Source organism: Pagrus pagrus (assembly GCF_965226575.1).
Source record: "Pagrus pagrus genome assembly, chromosome: 18".
Lineage (NCBI taxonomy): Eukaryota > Metazoa > Chordata > Actinopteri > Spariformes > Sparidae > Pagrus > Pagrus pagrus.
In genome coordinates, this window is record NC_140202.1 from 24,604,406 (window position 1) to 24,625,011 (window position 20,606).

At 42.1% G+C, this 20,606-nt stretch overlaps 2 protein-coding genes across 2 annotated transcripts; both read left to right on the forward strand.

The window, feature by feature from the left end:
- Positions 1 to 289: 289 nt before the first annotated feature.
- Positions 290 to 7,733, forward strand: ganc (glucosidase, alpha; neutral C). Its single transcript, XM_084380975.1, has 25 exons — positions 290 to 424; positions 697 to 756; positions 869 to 971; positions 1,266 to 1,393; positions 1,581 to 1,757; positions 1,863 to 1,884; positions 1,976 to 2,045; positions 2,655 to 2,751; positions 2,884 to 3,067; positions 3,334 to 3,472; positions 3,596 to 3,831; positions 3,941 to 4,067; positions 4,285 to 4,364; positions 4,469 to 4,612; positions 4,708 to 4,804; positions 4,899 to 5,000; positions 5,098 to 5,272; positions 5,415 to 5,483; positions 5,635 to 5,699; positions 5,784 to 5,860; positions 5,943 to 6,017; positions 6,097 to 6,210; positions 6,512 to 6,624; positions 6,800 to 6,903; positions 7,262 to 7,733. Exons 1-25 carry the CDS (start codon positions 396 to 398, stop codon positions 7,369 to 7,371), a joined length of 2,697 nt encoding a protein of 898 aa, XP_084237101.1. The 5' UTR covers positions 290 to 395; the 3' UTR covers positions 7,372 to 7,733.
- A 1,646-nt stretch (positions 7,734 to 9,379) lies between these two features.
- Positions 9,380 to 20,577, forward strand: capn3a (calpain 3a, (p94); the record flags this gene model as incomplete). Its single annotated transcript, XM_084380465.1, has 21 exons — positions 9,380 to 9,631; positions 10,115 to 10,184; positions 11,210 to 11,328; positions 11,542 to 11,675; positions 11,952 to 12,120; positions 12,248 to 12,331; positions 12,455 to 12,549; positions 12,651 to 12,728; positions 12,854 to 13,014; positions 13,153 to 13,322; positions 13,667 to 13,678; positions 13,844 to 14,052; positions 15,818 to 15,854; positions 16,161 to 16,238; positions 16,401 to 16,458; positions 16,812 to 16,876; positions 17,207 to 17,275; positions 17,773 to 17,851; positions 18,166 to 18,282; positions 18,547 to 18,605; positions 19,625 to 20,577. The coding sequence occupies 21 exons, from the start codon at positions 9,380 to 9,382 to the stop codon at positions 19,649 to 19,651; spliced, it is 2,142 nt and encodes a 713-aa protein (XP_084236591.1). The 3' UTR covers positions 19,652 to 20,577.
- Positions 20,578 to 20,606: the final 29 nt, after the last annotated feature.

The following is a 20,606-nucleotide window of genomic DNA, read 5'->3' on the forward strand; positions in this document are numbered from 1 at the left end:
TATTATCAGGACTGATGTCGGTTGAAAAATGTAACCCAGTGAAAGTTAAAAAATAATATTAATATATATATTTTATTATAACAGTTTGGTCTGAATGAGTCCTAATGCGCATGCTCAAAGGGTTTATTCACATGAGGGATTAAGTGGAGACATGCAATTAGAAGGTACAAAGTGTTTAACAAAAACGAAACTGAAGGTGATGAGAAACCTCAGTGGGTTGAGGTTTACTGTGAAAATCCACACCGGAAGTGCGGGTGGTGTGATTTGTCTGCTCGGTCCTTCAGCGCTACCGAGAGCTGACAAGTCAACACAGAAAATAAGAGTTTAATGCTCATTCCTGAAGACCACAAGCGACTTTTACCTGCTAATATCTTCTGTCTGTGTTTCTGCTCGTGATGGCGGAAGTGAGCCAACCCACTGTCAGGTAACAACCAGCTGTTTTCAGACTTCTCATATGTCACATGTGTGCAGACAGACACTGTGAGTAGTCAGGTCTCCATATAGTGTGTTTACAATGTGAAAGTAATTGTAGTCTATGTTTACATTATTGCATTACGTGTGTTTTGTGCTTATTTGTGTGCAGATTTTCAGTTTCTCTGCTGTGACCCATAATTTTGCAATAAAGTGCACATGTAAAAGTGTAAATCTGTGTTGTGTATATGTGTTTCTTTAGTTTTCTCTCTGCTTGCTCCTCAGTGCTGCAGTCCCTGCAGAGAAATCAAAGTTCAAGACAAGTGATGATGTTGCTTTCTACAAGTAGGTTTTATTCACAAATAATGTGTGTATTTATGTGAGCATGCACCATTAACTGACCTTTGTGTGTGATCAGTTTCTTGTCATCACTGGTCATGTCGTTGTCACTTTTCAGGCGACAGATCCGAGGCCCCACCCTGCAGTATCGCACCCTTTTGGACACCATGGTGCTCACAGAGAAGGGGGCACGTTTTGAGCTGTTGCAGCCTGACTCACAGGTCTGACACACTTGTATTTACTTGAAAACGAAAGCGAAGGATGGTCTGTTTCCTGTTTTTTTTTATACAGTTGCTGGTATTTTTCAGCTGTGTTATGCATATCTGAAGGGCAGTACAGTTACGTTAAACCCAAACCCCCCCTTTAGGTGAATAATGCCTGATAACCTTCACTGGCATTGTTAAAAATGCAAATAAAATCTCCCCACGGTGTTTCAGTAATTAAAGCATTTGTAAATACATAAAAAAAACCTCCCACTCACTTTTATAATAAACAAAAAAACTCTCTTTTCACAGACGTCACTGCTGCTTTCTGTGTCACCTTGCAAAAACGACAGCGTAAGGATATTAATCGACGAGCTCCGGCCCATTAAAGCTCGCTACCGAGCTCCAGATGTGATTGTGCAGGAACCACAGGGTGAACAGTAAGAGCTGCATCTGCTGCATCAGTCCTCACTCCTCAGATTCACTCCGAGCTTTTTGTCTGTGTTTTGTTGCACAGCTGTGACTCCCATGTTTGTTGGAGAAATCATTTATTGTTGTGGTGACATCTCGATGTGTGTAATTCCTCCAGCACTTTGACAATGGTTGACCTTTTCTTCTATCTGGCAGGATGAGAGTGGAGAGACAGTCGAAGGACTCTGTCACCCTTTCTTGGTCTTCAGGGCGTCACCAGGTTCGTGTGTGGCATTTCCCTTTCCGTCTGGAGATCCTGTGTGAAGACGAAGTGATGGTTACGTTCAACTCTAAAGGCAAGCTGTGGTTCGAGACTCTGCAGGATCCACCCAGGTGAGGCTGTCAGGGGACGGATGCTCACTGTGGAAAAAAACAACACATGAAGAGGGGAATTAAATGAAATGTTCTTGTGGTTTTCCCCTTGTTGTTTGTCCATAGGGCCACCTCTGATGGTAGTGAGGTAAGATAATACCAATGTAATATTACTCCTACTTGAAGCCTAATCTGGTCTATAAATACATTTATTCTTCTTCTCCTTGTTCCTCTGGCAGCTTGAAGAGGACCACACAAGTTCGTTATGGAAAGAGACTTTCAGGGAGTTCGTGGATATCAAAGCTAACGGTTTGTTTCTGCTAATTTACAGTTTCAAAAGACAGACTAAGTCTGCTCGGTTAGTCTTGTCTGAACTTCATCCAACACTGTAACACAGTTAAAGGTGCACTATGTAGCTTTAGAGATCTTCTATGACTGATTTATTTTTTTAATGTCTAAAGAAACTAAATAAACAAACTGACCTTAAAGGATATTTCATTCTAAATTTACTTTGTTTATATGTGGCGGACCCTGCCACCTTTGTAGCTTCAAACATAAATATTTATATTTATTTTTTGTATTATTACCTCATTAATATTGTAAATATTAATATTCTGATTTTGTACTTGTACCTTTACCTAACCGTTTAAGTATTATTTATGATTGAAGGTCTTTGCAGGTACTTAAAAAGTCTTGAAACCTCAATAAAAGTAGTGACAGATCTTACAAATTAATTGGATTATGAAGTCAAAGATGCATTAACTTCAATTCAAATTCGGGTATGAAGGTATTAGATTTGCATAGAAAGTCAGAAATATATTAAGTACATTGTAGTTTATTCAGAAAACCACAAATAAACATCAGTACAAAGATAATTACATGAATGAAAGTTAAAATATTCATCTTTTTTATCTCTAGGTCCCAGCAGCATTGGGTCGGACCTTTGTCTACACGGGTTCAGTCACGTGTACGGTCTTCCAGAACACGCTGACGACCTTCAGCTCAGAGACACCAGGTACACACACGGATGTTATAACTGAATGCACGTAGCAAAGAATAAAGTGTATGCAGTAAAGACATCTATTTCCATTTATTTGCACGTCACTATCATGTATCATCATCATGTAATTGATTTTTCCTTTCCCAGAGGTGGTGAACCGTATCGGCTGTATAACTTGGATGTCTTCGCCTATCACGTGTACAGCCGCTTTGGCCTGTACGGGTCTGTGCCGCTGTTGGTAGCCCACAAGCCCGACAGGACTTTGGGTTTATTCTGGCTGAATGCATCCGAAACATATGTGAACGTTCATTACAGCCCATCTGAGCATCAGGTAACCCTTGTTCCAGTGTTGCTCTTATACGATGTCTGCCTTTGAGGAGCAGGTGAAATTCTTGGATCAAATGCCAGGCTGGGTACAAGATGTTGGCGGGCAAGCTAAAGTCCAGTCCTTTGGTGTTGCTTTTGGCTGAAAACAGATGACAGAAAAGTTTATTTAACTTTAATTAAACCAGAGAAACCATTTCCAAGTGAAAGCCTTTTAGAAGACGTGTCAAACTACACATTCATTACCACTTACAAACCCCTTACCTCACCCAGGATGACCAAACACCCCCAGCGAAGGCCGTCCAGAAGCAGACTGACGTACACTGGCTGTCAGAAAGTGGTGTGATTGACTGCGTGGTTCTGCTCGGGCCCAGTCCACAGCAGCTCTTCTGCCAGTATGCTCAGCTGACAGGTGTGTTAAATTAAAAAAAGTCAATCTCCTCTAGATGTTATCTCCATGTGATGCCGACATTATGCCCATACATCATCCATCAGTTTGACTCAGACTCATATTTCTCTTCCCTCCCTCTGTCAGGGTATCAAGCCCTACCCCCTTTGTTTGCACTCGGGTACCACCAGTGCCGCTGGAACTACAACGACGAAGCCGACGTGAAGGCTGTAGATGCTGGATTTGATCAGCACGATATTCCGTATGACGTCATCTGGCTGGATATCGAGCACACGGATGGGAAGCGTTACTTCACCTGGAACCCTGAGCTTTTCCCTGAACCAGCTGATCTGCAGCACCACCTACAGAAGAAGAAGAGAAAGGTCACTTTCAGAATGCATCGTGTATTTACAGCCTCATTTGGTTGTCATCTGTTACAAATGTAGTTTATTTATTCTGCTTATTTTTGTTGTTTGTGTTTTTACCTTTCAGCTGGTAGTTATCAGTGATCCCCACTTCAAGTTTGATCCTGGTTGGTTGCTGTACAATGAGGCCAGAGAGGGAGGGCACTTTGTCCGGGACAGAGAGGGGCAGATCTATCTGGGCTCATGCTGGCCTGGTAGTGTTTATCTTTGAGCCATTTATATATTTTTTTGATTCACTGTTGATTTGGGCAATTTCAGTCCTCCATGCAGCCTTAAAACATGTGACCAAATAAACAGTAACAGTAGTTGTATCATGTGTGTTTTTTAAATTCAGGTTAGAAACATTTAACAGATTTAACAAGACGTCTTTGAGTCATTTCCTCTCTAAGTTTTTGATAACCTCTCTCACAGGTGCGTGCTCTTACATTGACTTCAGCAATCCAGACACTCGAGCGTGGTACTCCGGATGTTTCAGCCTGGAAGAGTACAAGGTAAGAAAGAAATTCACTTATGTATACTGTATATGCAACCCCAGGGTGTGATCTTAAAACAGAGGAATGATACGCCGTGGTTGAATTGTTTATGTCTGATGCAGGGATCAACGCCATCGTTATTTTTGTGGAATGATATGAATGAACCGTCTGTGTTCGGTGGGCCCGAGCAGACGATGCCAAAGGACGCAGTGCATCATGGGGGCTGGGAACACCGGGAATTACACAACCTGTATGGCTTCTACCAGGTGATTTAACTTGATGCGATGGAAATATATTTCCCATGTATGTAATCTAATATGTTAATATTCAATGCAAAGTTTTTTCCGTTGTTGTCTCACAGCACATGGCAACAGCGGAGGGTCTGATAGCTCGCTCAGGTGGCTCAGAGAGACCTTTCGTCCTTACACGCTCCTTCTTCGCTGGGTCACAGAGATATGGTACATTTATTTAAAACTGAAAAATAAACTGCGATGTATTTATATCCTTAACTGCTATAACTGTTTTCTGTGATTGAACTTGTTGGGGCTGCAGGAGCAGTATGGACGGGTGACAACGTCGCCACTTGGGAGTATCTGAAGATCTCCATTCCAATGCTTTTATCTTTAAGCATCACAGGGATAGCATTTTGTGGAGGTGAGCTTAGTACAGTTCATTGTGAATTTCTTTAAATATTAAAACTAAACCTGTAATTGTTTTGAGTTGCAATCTTTCATTTTCCTCCTTGTTTCAGCCGATGTCGGTGGGTTTTTCCGGGACCCTGAGCCGGAGCTGCTGGTGCGCTGGTACCAGGCAGCCGCTCTGCAGCCATTTTTCCGAGGTCACTGCGCAATATGGTCGAAGCGTCGGGAGCCCTGGCTGTTTGGAGAGGAGGTCACCGCTGCAATCCGCACCGTGATCAAACAGAGGTACGTTAAAGGTGTTTTCAGACATGCATTACAAATCTGTACTGTGTTTCTGAGTTTTCTTTTCTGATGCATCCAATAAGACACAGTTATGTGTAAATGATCCCAGGATAGAGGCAGGTTTTTAACTCTCTTCTGTACTCAGGTACTGTTTGCTGCCCTACTGGTACACTCTCTTCTACCAGGCTCACACCTCAGGTCTGCCTCCACTCAGGTAAGTGCTGCTGCCCTCTGCTGCTCAGGGGAAGTACTGTAGGCCCCAGAAACCCTCTGTAGCTTCAGGCACAAGAGATCAATGACTTTTATAGAAATATTATATATGTACAAAACATATAGATATGCTCATTTTATTTAAAACTGTACAGACCTCTGTGGGTGGAGTTCCAGAGAGAAGAGAGCATCTTCAGCATGGACAACCAGTACATGATTGGTGATGAATACCTTTTTAATTTTGCATCTTCACTCAGTCTACCTTCCTGTACTTTCTCTTAGTTTAACTGTCTACATCGTGCAGGTGGAGCTCTGCTGGCCTGTCCTGTAATCAAACCGGGTGTTGAAGAAATCAAAGTCTTACTTCCAGGATCTGACGAGGTAAATCAACCACCAGGTGACACATTTATATGTTTTAATATATGATACACCTCAATGTGGATGTTGTATGTTTCGGTTGTAGGTGTGGTATGATGTCCACTCTGCAGAGGTGTATAAAGGAGGCAGGACTCTGAGTCTTCCAGTCACCCTGGACACAGTGAGTGTTTGTCAGTAGTAATAGCCAGATGTTATATTCTGGAAGTTGAGATTGATTTCCTGGTGTTTCCTCTGTGCAGGTTCCTGTGTTCCAGCGAGGCGGCTCCGTGGTCTGCAGGTCAGTGGGAAGCGGCTCCTGTTCAGTCGAATTCAAGGAGCTCCCCCTCAACATCACTGTGGCCCTCAACTCTCAGGTGAACATCAACAGATGTGTGAACCTGGCTTGTGTTGATATACCTCTGACAAACTCTGTTGACATAATGAGTGATGACTAAAATATTAGAAACATGAATAGAAGAGATGTAGTTACAAATGTTTTCTTTGTTGCAGCGTGTAACACAGTACGGTTTCTTCCAGATCATGTTTACATTATTTCTGAGTCGTTACACACTAATACACAAAACATTTAGAAATTAAACTCTTTATGAGTTTAGACCTGTGACATTTGTATCATTTAATTAGTAAAATCCTGACGGCGGTCCCTTCTCTCTGCAGGGTCTCGCTGATGGTGAGTTGTACCTGGACGACGGCCACTCCTTCAGCTACCGGGACAGAAAAGCCTTCTGCCTGCGCAAGTTCAACATGCTGTCAGGCCGTCTGCTCTGCCGGTGAGTCATCACTCACACCTCCGAAAGAAGGATCCAGTTTTAGACCACATGTGAAAGGAGCTGGAAAAAAACCAAACACTTATGGTCATGAAAGCTGAGGGCTCGAACAATTTGAATTTTTGAACTTAAAACACTTCACACGTGATGATTTGATATCTGTCGTTGCGTCTCGCAGTCCTGCCAGTGAAGAAGGAACGTTCGACTGTGATACGGTGATACAGTCGGTCACCGTCCTCGGGGTGAAGAACAAACCGTCCACAGTGGTTGTGCATCTGTCAGGTGAGGAACTCTGCCATTGTAGTAATAATAATAACTATAATAGCACCTTTTAAAAACAGAGTTAGCAAAGTGCTTTGACAGACAAAGCAAAAACAGGATACTCGGGGTCCTAAAACAACAGAATGACAAACACTAAGCAGACAGTACAACAATACATAATAGAAATAATAAGAATACGAGCAATAAAAACAATAAAAAGCAGTATAAAACAACAACCACTGCATTAAAGAAAGTCTATGAAAATAGGTTTTAAGAATTGATTTAAAAGAGGAGGCAAGGAAATATATTTCTACAGAAGCAAAATGAAGCAATGACACATTACATCTTTATATATACATCTTTTCCTTTTTATCACCAGGTGCTAGAGACTCCTCTGCTGCTTTTCAATACACGGAGACCAGCCGCATGCTGACAGTGAGCAACCTGAACCTCAGAGTGACGAAGGACTGGGAGATACAGATACTGTAGGTTTACTGTCAACGTGTCAGCCACTGAATATCCTCTGGATTTCTTATTCATGTGAGAATCATGTAAAGGACTAAAGTCAAGTTCGGACAAACTGGCACATGTGTAGCTAACAAAAAAAGTCTCAGCACAAGTACAAAAGGGAAAATATGAACCACAATTATGTTTTTAATATTTTATTTGTATCTCACTTCAGATTTACCTCTTGAGCCCATTGACTTCTGTAATTCTTTTAAATCCAGACGCACCTTAATCTGTGAAAGATGACATTGTAATTAATAATAATCAAAGAGAAATTATGTGTTTTTTAAAGTTATTGAGTGAAAGTTTACCGAATAAATATCTAACTGATTTGCAACTCGTCACTCGTAGCAGACCCTCATTTATGTTCAACATCTTGTCACACTAAGCTAATACCTTATGACAACACATATTTTATTTGACACCACTGCGCGGTGTTGGTGTGATGTGCGACCTGACTTCCTCCTGACCCCAGATGTTTGTTTACTCAAGACTGACACAAAGTAGTACAATAATCTATCAAGCCACCACGGTTTTTAATGATGTAGCACATTATTTAATAAATGCTACTTATTAAACATCAAATGAGAACTCCAAGGCGCTTTATCGTCATGTCATGGTCGTCAGACGTACTCAGCCGAAACGCTCCCAGATTACTAACCAGTTGCATGACTATAAAGACATGTTAATTGTTTAAAAAGAGAGTATCAAGGAGTTTTCTTGTGGTTTTTATGTCTGCATGTATTTCTATCCAAAGAGCACCTCTAGCGATCTTAATTTGAGTCCAGGAAGCGCTCATATCCTTCAATTTTTTAAAAGCTACAAACCGCTTTATAGAAGGGAGAAAAGAGAAAAGAGGGACGGAGACACAAGAGACCGAGGCCGACTTTGTTTTGTCAGATTGTCGATAAAAAAGAGTTAAAAATGTGCTTCTTTGGCTCTGATGCAACATCCTCTCACACAATATCCGGCCCATAACATTATCTGTCACAATTAATAGCCTATAAACGATCAAATAATCTGAATCTGCAGAGTAACTAGTAACTAAATTTATCAAATCGATGTCTTGAAGAGGAGTTATAATGAATATACTCAATTAAAGTACCTCAAAATGAATTGTACTTAAATTTTTACTGCAGATGAGTTACACATATCGGTCATCGGTCTCCTTGATATCTAATAATCAATACTGGCCCTGAAAAAGCCACATCGGTGGACCCCTAGTTATTTTTTATGGTGGTTCTCAAATTGTTAGGTATTCTGCATTTTTTCCACCTGAATGTGGGTCATACCTGAAAGGAAGACCCACCTCTGAATCATCATGCCAGACTGATTGTTGTAAGTCTTTTACTCTCATCTGCTCTTGAAGACAGTGACGATCCACTGTACACGCATTCAGCACACTGTGGCTGGTGATCATCTACTGTACGCTGGGAGTGAATTTGTACTTTTCCGAGCAGAGCTAAAAATGGATGATACTCCTCTTGATAGCATTAGCCTGCTCTGGTTATGCTGAGACTGCTCAACGCTGAGCTCCATTGAGAAGAGGTTTAAAGGGGTTGAATGCCTTCTGCTGAGGCAGGGCATCTACCGACCACTCTTTACATGCCCTCTGGCGCGGCCCGCTGGCCTTTGTGTCACCCAACAATGATGGCAACGTATCACTACAGCCGGAGAGAGATCATTGTCCGCTTCGACCAATGGGAGAGCAACAAATAGACGTTTATGTGAAATGTGAGTTTTTGTGCATATGTGTGTGTGTGTGTGTATGGTAATGCAAAGGTGAATGCACGTGGAGTGAATGTCTCTTTCACAGCGAGCTTTTGCATCTGCTCTGTGACGAAGGGGAGGGGGACGTCACACAAAGAAGGAGCCAATCAGACATTAGCTGTTTGGATTTATGCCAGGGTTTTTAGGCTTGTAAGACTTTAGTACAAGTGGCAAAAGCCAGTTTTTTTTTTAAAAAAAGAAAAAAGCCAGCTGAGACAGGATGCCCTATACGCCGTCTGGCTTTTTCTGCGACCGGTTGATCCGGGAACGAGAGAGGAGAGACGGGGAAGGGTCTCTGAACAAGCCCCTCCGCTTCAACAGCCAGGACTTCAGCGTCCTGAGACAAGAGTGCCTTGGGAGCAAGGGCCTGTTTGAGGATGAGTCTTTCCCAGCCACTGTGGAGTCTTTGGGCTTCAAGGAGCTCGGACACAAGTCCAACAAGGTCAAGAACATCGTCTGGAAGAGGCCCAAGGTAGGAGGGGGGGTTACACCGGGTTGGCACACGGAGCTACACGCAAAGTTTAATAAAGAGGGGATGGATCACACATGTGGGAGGTGGGACATTATTTTTTGATATGCAGCGACATCAAACCTCCATGGGAAACTGCTGCTGCTGTGGGATCTGACCTGGAGATGCTGATGGGATTAAAAACACTCGCCACCTGTCCTACACGGATGGACTGGAACTAAGTTTCTGTGTGGCAGCACAACTTTAATCTGCCATCATGATTCCTGGCTTAATGGCTCTAATATAAAGGATGTTTTTATTACTTATCCTTTTAAAGATGCTTAAATTGTCAGTGTTTGTCAAGTTTGTCCCAGAGAGTTTAACGATCTGTACAGCAGACGATACAAAAGCCTCAAACTAGCTAAATCAGATTCCTAGCAGCTCTTAGATGGATTATTTCTCCTTCTTTCGCTGAAGTTAACTCTTTTTGTTTATCGTTGTCTACAGGAAATCTGTGAGAACCCTCAGTTCATTGTTGGAGGAGCCAGTAGGACAGACATCTGCCAGGGAGATCTTGGTAAATTATGCCTCTTTTTAACACTTTGGGCACAGCGATTACATCTTGGCATCATAGTGTTGGCTGACATTGACATTTTGTGCAGCAAAAGTTTTATTACTTTGATTTTTTTGCACCAAACTACAATGAAGCAGATGAAAAGGAAAGCTTCAATGATGATTGACTTCATAATCAACTTCAACTTATTGTGAATATGTTAAAATAACAAGAAGAGAACATCTGTAGAACGACTAAAAGTAGGAAATCCAATTTAAAAACACCTGAATGCTGCTCTGTCATTGTTTTCTGGTGCTTTGATTGTTTCTGGGTATTGTTAAAACTTACTGACAGAAGCAAAATTACACGAGGAATTTTGGGGAAAAAAGTGGTTACAATAAAAAGAGTGTGACAGGACTGTGTGAGGTTAAACATACTGTATTCAACAGGCAAACACAGTCTGTATTCAGGCAGCTTTGGAGGGTGACAGGGAGCAAAATATCCCATCGATCCCCCGCACACGGCCTCCCTGCCTGCAGCGGCCTCCCCATATTGTGCTTATTCTTTTGGAAGGGAATCCAACCAGCAGCACTTCTCATTGTTGTTCAGTTCAGACTGCAAATAAAGGGGACCAAAGGGACAAAGGTCCTGGCAGGCACTGTTAACCTGTTGAAAAACTTACATTGTTTCCAGCCACGCAGCTGTCACACACACACACACACACACACACACGAACACCTGGACAATCACGAAACACAAACGTCAGCACTCGGCAGCGATCTTTTCCTCCAGCAAAAACAAAATATGTAGTGATGAGAGTGAAATCACAGTGTTCGAATGAAGGAAATCCACACTGGAGGAATTTGGCAAAGACAGAGTGTTAATCAGATTGTGGTAAAAAAGTTTTGACTTTTCCAGTCATGATCTGCTGAGCACGTTCACCTCAAACTCTATTCGAACACATTTTAAAATCATTCGTTAGCCCAAGAGTCACAAGACATTAAAGTTGTGTTTCCGTCAAGTAAAACGAGCTGATTCTCTGTCTCCAGGTGACTGCTGGTTGCTGGCTGCCATCGCCTGTCTCACCTTGAATGAGAAGCTTCTGTACCGCGTTGTTCCCCAGGAGCAAAGCTTCTCAGAGGGATATGGCGGCATCTTCCACTTCCAGGTCAGAAACACCCCAGTTCTCCGTGCACACTCAGTCTACAGGCTAATATTCAGTCCTTCTTTTAGCATTTTATCCTCCTCAAAGCAGCTACATGCCGGATGAGGATAGACGCATTCTTTAGTGGACATATAACATGAGATAATATAATAAGAGATAATCCTGAAGACGGTCCTTCGATCCTCAGTATTGTTTCTACTCCCTCCTGCCCTTCAGTTCTGGCGTTATGGCGACTGGGTCGATGTCGTCATTGACGACCGCATCCCGACCTTCAACAACCAGCTGGTCTTCACTAAGTCTGCCGAGAGGAACGAGTTCTGGAGCGCCCTGCTGGAGAAGGCCTATGCCAAGTGAGAACCACAGTTTCATCCTGTGTTGGAGGGTAGAAGAGCTTTTTTGCTGAGCGTTTTCTGGTGCGGTTTACTCTTTAAACAGGGTCCAGCTACAGTCAGGAACTACACAGTGCACCTTTGTTGTTTTACTGGACTGCAGATTTGTGATTTAGACGTATAGTCTAAGATGATAGCAGCACAAGAGTCAGAGTGAAGTAACACAGACTTGAAATAAAACTGATTTTGACAAAATTTTGTCTCCTAAATGTGACATTTGTGCTCCTCTCCGTCCAGGCTGCACGGCTCCTACGAGGCCCTGAAGGGTGGAAACACCACCGAGGCCATGGAGGATTTCACCGGTGGAGTCACTGAGTTCTACGAGATGAAGGAGGCTCCCAAAGAGCTCTACAAGATCATGAAGAAAGCTCTGGAGAGAGGCTCCCTCATGGGCTGCTCCATCGATGTGAGTCCGACATTGTTAGGAGTAGAGACCAAACTGAAAAGCTTTGTCTCACTGACCTCTTCTGGTTGAAACAAGTCTGTCGTATCTGTAATCACACTGGTCCAACATGTGTTCTGTGTGTCTGCAGTCACTGGTTCCTGCTCGTTTTGAGACTCGTACTGTGACAGGACTTGTGAAGGGTCACGCCTACTCTGTGACAGCAGTGGAGGAGGTAAAGCTCGTGATCCACAACAAAGCAATATTGTGTGTAACGTACTCGGATTATTCCTGCAGAGCTGCGCTGCAATTGGCTTCAGCAGGACGAGACTGTTTTCATCTCTGTGTTTTCTTGCAGTGCAAACCGTCTCAGCACAAGGACGCTAAAGTCCGTCTGGTGCGTCTCAGGAACCCGTGGGGTCAAGTGGAATGGAACGGTCCCTGGAGTGACAAGTGAGGAGATTTTAAATGTCTTTCCTCGCCCTATTTTTCTGTTTTTTGCCCTGAGTGAGAGTTTGATGATTGTACATGTGTGTCTGCCTTCTCTCCAACAGCTCTAAGGAGTGGGCCACGCTCTCCAAGTCTGAAAAAGAGAAGCTGCAGCACCAGAGTGCCGAGGATGGAGAGTTCTGGTAAGTCGCATATTTAACGGTTTAACTACAGCTGTGAAAAATGGACGAAGGCTCTGAGTTTTGCTAAACTGTCAAACTGTGATGCTACATTTAGAGATGTCCCGATCTCTTCTGTGTCCATCTAGGATGTCATTTGAGGACTTCAAGAAGAACTACACTAAGATCGAGATCTGTAACCTCACCCCTGACGCCCTGGAGGACGATAAGATTCACAAGTGGACGGTTTCTGTGAACGAAGGTCGCTGGGTGAGAGGCTGCTCCGCTGGAGGCTGCAGGAACTATCCAGGTACCTCAGTCACACCTTTTTCACCAACTGAAGAGCACGATCACTGGGGGGAGGTCTCAGTTGTTGCTTTATTCACTTATTTCAAAAAGTAGAACTGTCAAAGTAAAATGGCTAATACTACACATGTGAAATCTGCAGACACTTTCTGGACCAACCCTCAGTACCGCCTGCGTCTGCTGGAGGAGGACGACGATCCCGAGGACAACGAAGTTGGCTGCACCTTCGTGGTGGCTCTGATGCAGAAGAACAGGCGGAAAGAGCGCAAGATGGGAGCCAACCTGTTCACCATCGGATTCGCCATTTATGAGGTGTCCAGCTCTTGATCACCCGATTTTATAGCGATATCCAAGTTGTTTTTTTTCTGAAAATTTGTGACTTTAAAGGTGCTATTTGTAAGAAAAGATGATTTTTGAGTCTGATTCCTAACTTATAATGATAATGATGCTCTCGGTTTCTTAACTCCTCAAAAACTGGTCATTTTCTTTTCTTTTTACCCTACAATGGTCCAAATGCGGCGTACATATGTAATCAAAGATCTTGAACGTTTACCCCTCTTTTTTATAACATTAATAACTTTGAAAACATGAGAAAAAAAGCTTCTTTTGCATCCTTTAATGGCACAAACACTGATGTTGCCTCTGTCTCTCTCCAGGTGCCAAAGGAGGTAAGGACGATGTAAATGAAACTCTCACAGTGAAGCAGCAGTTCGCAAGTTAATTACACAGTTTGTTTTTATTATATCCATTTTTATTATCTTTACCAGTTGTTGTGCAACAGTCCTGAAGTTGACTAACCTATGAGAGTGTGAATACTGCTGTTTCCTCTCCAGATGCACGGGAACAAGCAGCACATGCAGAAAGACTTCTTCCTGTTCAGCTCCTCCAAAGCTCGCTGCAAGTCCTACATCAACCTGCGCGAGGTGACCCAGCGTTTCCGCCTGACCCCCGGGGAGTACGTCATCGTGCCCTCCACGTACGAGCCGCACCAGGAGGGAGAGTTCATCCTGCGAGTCTTCTCTGAAAAGAGGAACACCTCAGAGTGAGTGGGTGAGGGTGATCAGGGTGGCCTGCAGGGGGCGAGCTGGGTAAGAGGAGGGCATGGGCACGTTACCTTCCCCCAGCAGCAATAATGTAGCTAGAGTTAGATATGTTTGTTAGCGGATTCTTATTACAGTCTATTGATGTTGTTTCTATGTTTATTAGTAGGGCTGGGTATTAAAATACAACGTATGTCAGAACTATGTCAAGTCTCGGCACTTTTAGGTCGTATTAAAATAGAAAATTGGGATTCACATCAAGATCAAGAGGCTGTTTTGATAAATTATGTCGAGGTCCTTGTAATAAGCGATATTTTAAAGGTAATAAGCCCCTTATAGGTCCTTTTGTTAGATTATAAGATATTAATAAGCAATTCACTCACATGCTGCATATTAAAGCCTTGTAAGTTTCTTTTAATTGTTTCTAACAGCATTACAAACACATTTATTGAGTTTGATTAACTGATCTAATCATTGTTAAACCCTTACTAAGATATTTGTTAAGCAGAAATGTCAAAATAGAAAAATATTTAAATAATGGGCCTGTTATTGTAAGGACCTTACTATAAAGTGTTTTTCTTCAGGACATAAATTGAACATTACTATGTGTGAAAAAACATGTCGTGATTTTCACCTCACAAAGAGATGCAACACTTCTCAGGGCTGCAACCATTGATTATTTGCATGATTGATTAATCCATCAGCTATTTTCTCAAATAATTTGGCCTTTTTTCTGCACAAGAACAAAAGAAGATCTGTGTTTTAAACACGAATAAACCAAGTCACAAATGTTATTTTAAAAGATAGTGGAATGTATATAACAAAAAGTTCAAATAAGCCACTGTAGATACATCTCCAACAATACCCAGCCCTACTTTTCATATTTAAAGTAGCAGCAGCAGCAGAAGGATTGAATTAGCCTAGAAAATACAGAGTTTAACGGTGATTGTGGGGGTTTTGTGTGTTTGTTACTGAGGGTGGGGGCTTTGGTGGGTGGGACACAAACCACCAAGAACAAACAATTTTAACGGCAATTTGATTTGTAGAACTGGAAGAAATCGGCCCCAGTTCGAAGCTGTTATGGAATCTTTTTTAGGACAAGCGACTTCAGATTTGGGCATGCACCGGTAAACTTTCAAAATATTCAATACTGCATGCTCAAACCTCAACAAACATCCACCCACCGTCCCTCCGCCTGCTGCCCTGGAGGACCAGACAGCATGCAGAGCCCGCCTGCACTCTGATGGACCGGGACCTGGCTGTGAATCAGGGCTGTGGGACGGATGTGAACAGCAAACAGCTCACCATTTTCTTTGCAAATTATATAATATCAATACCTATAGTCCAAATCTCCTTGAACACCAGAAGGGTGTGGGTTAGCACATAGTCATTCATTAATTGACAAACTTACTTAAACGCTAATTTAAAATGTAAAATCAAGAGGACGACACCTTCTACAACCAAGATGGCCCAAAATCTGAAAAATCAAGAGACAGTACTCTTGATGGAAGAAGCAACAGGTGGTACTAAACTAACATATTTTAATTGCAGCTTTAATTGTGGAATCATTTTGCCCTTTTTAGTCCAACGTGAGTATGAAATAAATGCCTGTTTAAGTCTCAGGAAATCAGACTCATTTAACTGTGTGTTGAATACCTGCTGAGAATAACATGATTGGCTGTAGTAAACAGATGAGTGCACAGGCTTGTGCTCCAGATGAGATGTTGTTGTCACCATCGTGACTGCTGTTTGTTCGTCTTCATCCAGGGAGATAGAGAACAGGATCGAGGCCGATCATCCAGTGGTAAGTGTGTTTTTTTGCTTTTTCTTTTTTGCAAGGACGATTATTTGACGATTTTTGTATTTAAACAACAAGCATACAAATCCCCATTTGCAATTAAAGCTTTTCTTGCATAAAAACCACAGAAATTAAAGCGAATCCTTCCATTTTAGTTCCTTCATTAATCCTAAAAAGATATTTCTAACACATAGGAGGATTTATGTGCTGAATGCCAGGTCAAAAATGAAGTTTTTCACAAATTTTTCCTTTCACATCTTCTCCCTCTCGTCTCTTTCTCTCTTTCTACTTCGTGGCTCCATGATGCCTCAGCCGGCGCCGGCCTCAGCGGGGGAAGAGAGCGAGGAGGACCAGCAGTTCAGGACTATTTTTCAGGAGATAGCTGGCGAGGTGAGTACAAAAAAACGCATAGTGTGTTTTTAAAAATGATCAAAATTGACAGTGTAGCGCTCGTGTACTTCTGTGTGAATATGTGTATCAGTGAGTGAGATTTTAATTGTTGTCCCGTCTCTTCTTCTACTGTTTCCTCCTCCGCTCTGGTCTCTCTCGCAGGACATGGAAATCACAGCCAACGAGCTGAAAAACGTTCTCAACAGAGTGATTACCAAACGTGAGTCAAAAATACGCATTTTCCCTCTCATCTGTAGTGCTGTTTATCCATCTAGATTGTTTTGATTGGAGATGTATCCTAAATGTTCAAACCCAGAGAAATCTGTATTTTTATTTGAGGGAACGATGCATTTGGTCGCCTGTTGCTATAACTTCTGTGGACATTTCTGCCTGAGTCATGTCAGATAGATTATCATCGGCAGTGGTGAACAACTCCCATGATCCCACACTCATCCAACAACATCAAAGACAAAATGTGTCCTGCTGGCCGACTCTTAGACTTATTCTGAAAGAGAGTTTTGGAAGAATCACCTCCCTACAGTTGCAATAAATTCAATCTGTGTCTCCCTCCAGATAAGGACCTGAACACAGAGGGCTTCAGCCTGGAGAGCTGCAGGAGCATGATTGCTCTGATGGACGTATCCTTTGTATCGAGTGCTTCGGGCTGGCTGTGTTGTCTGTAGGAGGCACAACCTGCCGAGACCCAATGGCGGGGTCTGTGATGGACGCTCACAGGGCCTAGGCCTGATTTCACCACACGAACACAGTGATGAATCACCTAATGGATCAAACATTTGTCTTTATCCGCTCCACCTGATAGAGTCTCTTACTAACATAAAACACGACTCACTTTGTGGGAAAGCTGATGTTGTTTTCACAGACCAACACTGGAATACGAAGCAGGCTGTTTTCTGAGTGGACACTGACTGATGCGTTAGACGATTTTGGTCTTAACTGCTTGTGTTTAGATGGACGGGACAGGTAGACTCAATCTTCAGGAGTTCAGACATCTGTGGAATAAGATCAAACAGTGGCAGGTGGGAATTCAGTTTTCCTTCTCTCTCATTTTATTTAAGAGCAGTTACACTTTTACACTTCACAACATTATTCACAGTTGAACTGAGGCCTTTATTGTACAGGACAAGTATCACCTCCTATATATGTGTACTTTTCACTCAAATTTACTGGCATCACCTGGATACGATGTCAAGGCTCTGTGTAGCATCTCTTCTTCATCAGCAGCTACCTTAATAATATAGTTTAGAGTTGTTTTGCCCACTTTCTGCATGTGCTGCAAGCATAAACACATATTTGCAGCTCATTTAGATCAATAACAGATGCTCTGTGGCTTGATTACTAAATGATTTTAGAAAAGTATGACAACATGGCAGATTGCATGTGATTGAAATCACAGCGGACCTCTGCAGTGATTACAAATTACTTGTCTACAGCTCGTCCTGGGCTTTAATCTGTAAAGATTAGCTCACTCCCAGCAGGGTGATAGGCATTCAAATTCACACTTTCTCTCTTTCAGGGAATCTTTAAGCACTATAACGCCGACCAGTCTGGTAGCATCAACAGTTACGAGATGAGGAATGCTGTCAATGATGCAGGTAACTCGACAGATTTGATTTTTTTTTTGCACCTGCATATAGATTTTTGCAGTTATTTAGTTTGTTTCTGCACAGGTTTTGAGATATTTGTTAGATTTATGTTGTTATAATACAATGTAAGTGGAATTAAGGTGTCTGTGCTCAATATTACAATATTCGTATATCAAACACTTAAAAAAAAGGTCCAGACTTCACAAGTTTGATTAAAGGCAGTAGGATTTAATTCAGTGTGTGCTGCAGATGAACCTACAGCTTGAACTCATCCTCTAAATGTTCTTGTCACTGTACAGTCATGTGTCTTGTGTCCCGCTCAGGCTTCCGTCTCAACAACCAGCTGTACGACATCATCACCATGCGCTACGCAAACGAGAACATGAACATCGACTTCGACAGCTTCATCAGCTGTCTGGTCCGGCTCGAAGCCATGTTCAGTAAGTCAGTGCCTCACCTGCGCTGTTACTAACATAAGTTAACGATACGCTGCAGTGTCCTTCCAGCCTTGCATCAGTATTTTACTTTGTGTGTCTTTTACAAACTTAATATTTTTCTTTTTTTTAACCCCCTGTTAATGTTTTGTATAAAGCACCATCCGGGTAGGTTAATATGAGTTTGGTATACTCTGCAGGCTCTTGTATGAAGTGTGTATCACCCCTGTGTTGAATCAGAGATGCAGCGTGATGTCTTTTTCTCTTCAGGGGCGTTCCAGGCCTTTGATCAGGATGGAGACGGTACAATCAGACTCAGTGTCCTGGAGGTAAGAGCTACGACAACATGCTCACTGTGAAGTCGCTCCACAAAACTTGAATAAGATTTAGTGGAGTAAAAAGTACAATATTTGCCTCTGAGATGACGTGCAGTAGAAGTATAAAGTTGAAGTACAAGTTCCTTGAATTTGTACTCTACTAAGGTACATTTAGATACATTCCACCACTGGTTATCAGACACAGACGGGCTTTTTGAAGTTTATGTCGACAGTAGGAAACCAGAATTTACTAGTTAAACCTTCAGCAAAACAAAACTGTGTTTCATCTTTCTATATGTTAAAATGCTGTACAGCTTTACTTCAGTCAGAGAAGAGAAATGTACCTAACAAGAATAAGTTCTTGGCAAGAAATGTTGGAAACCACTGCTCTTATATAGTACTTTTACTGAAGTATATAAATCATTACACACCGAGGAAGAATAGCAGTTGTATAAAACTGCTGGTACTAAACGTAACACAAATGTATGGCGGTGTATTAGGGCTGCTGTAGTTTAAATAGGAGAAGAAGAAGAAGAACCAGAGAGGGAGTATTATTCAGAGAGAAAACTTTAATTAAACTCGTAAATTTAAAAGAAAAAAAAAACCTTCTTTATGAGAATTTAACGTAAGTAATCTCTAAGATTAAAGTCAGAAATTTATGACAAAAAAGTCTATGCTTTGTTATTCAAGGAACCTGTTTTGTGAGTTTTTTTCCTTCCGTGAATTCACAACTTTATTTGGAAAATCTGAAACAATCTCAGAGAATTTCTATGTTTTTTCTTGCAGATTTATGACTTTGTTATCGCAGAAAACATTTGAGTTGTATCGCCTATAAAACAACACTGTACATCACTCCCAAGGAATCCGTTTTAGTCTTACTCTAACTGGCAGTGTATAATATTATAATTGTGCGGTTTAGTAAACAAAAGTCGAATTTATATGAGCTTATTTTCCTTTCTCAACTGTAATTTGAGTGAAATCCAGCCAAGGTAAGAACACTTATTGAATCTTTCCCTCCTCTTCATCTCCAGTGGCTCCAGTTGACCATGTACGCCTAGACAGGCCATCTTCTCCCAGGTGAGCTCCACTCCACACGAGGACCAGACCTGCCAGCCGTTACCTCAACATTCAGTGTGCCCGATCGTCGTTAGCTCTCATCCACTTCACCTCCCTCAGTCCCAACATCCTCCAACATGTTCAACACGCTTCTTCCATTTTCATCTCTTCAGTTTTACTTGCCTCTATCTCGGTCTCAGGCATTTCCTTTCTCTGCTCTTGTCCTCCCATTACCATCGAAATATCAGTCTTGAAAACACTTGGACGGTACTTTTCTCAGGCATCAAACACACACAACCTCTTTTTTTTCTGTCACAATACCTCACAAACCTCCATCTAACAACCACCTTATGTTCTTCTTCTGTTATCAAACTGAGCAGCAAGGTCATTTTTCCTGTGTTCATGCCAGTGAACTGGGCTCTCTGGTGGACAGTGAATAAACTTGTGAAACACTCCTACAACCTGTTATATTTCTGATAAAACAACCAACACTTTCTGCAGGGTTTCCAGGCCTCCTGAACAGATCTCTCTGCCCCGCATCTTGTTTTTAATCACTTATTTTTGTGAATTAAACGATCCTGCTTGGATTTTTGTGGGCCTCAAGAATCAGTCACGTGACCAGTCGGCAATCTCAGGCTTCTTTTGTTCATCTCAAACCCCCCCACCCCCACCCCTCGACAACATGTCCCAAGTCTGCCTGTGTTTCAGCTCTTCATGTGGATGGATGAGATTTAAGAACAAAACTGTGGAGCTGACAAGTTTTTACGAAGAAACATCGACGTTCGAGGTTCAGATATGGATTTGAAAGAATATGGCTAATGGGTTGGACTGCAGCTTTTTTGTGATTTTTTTTTTCCTATTAAGGCTTTGGTCAAATGAGTGTACTGCATTTTTAACCATTTTAACCTAATAAATAAATTTGTAGTTATTGGTTTGACTGCGTTACCAGTAGATTTG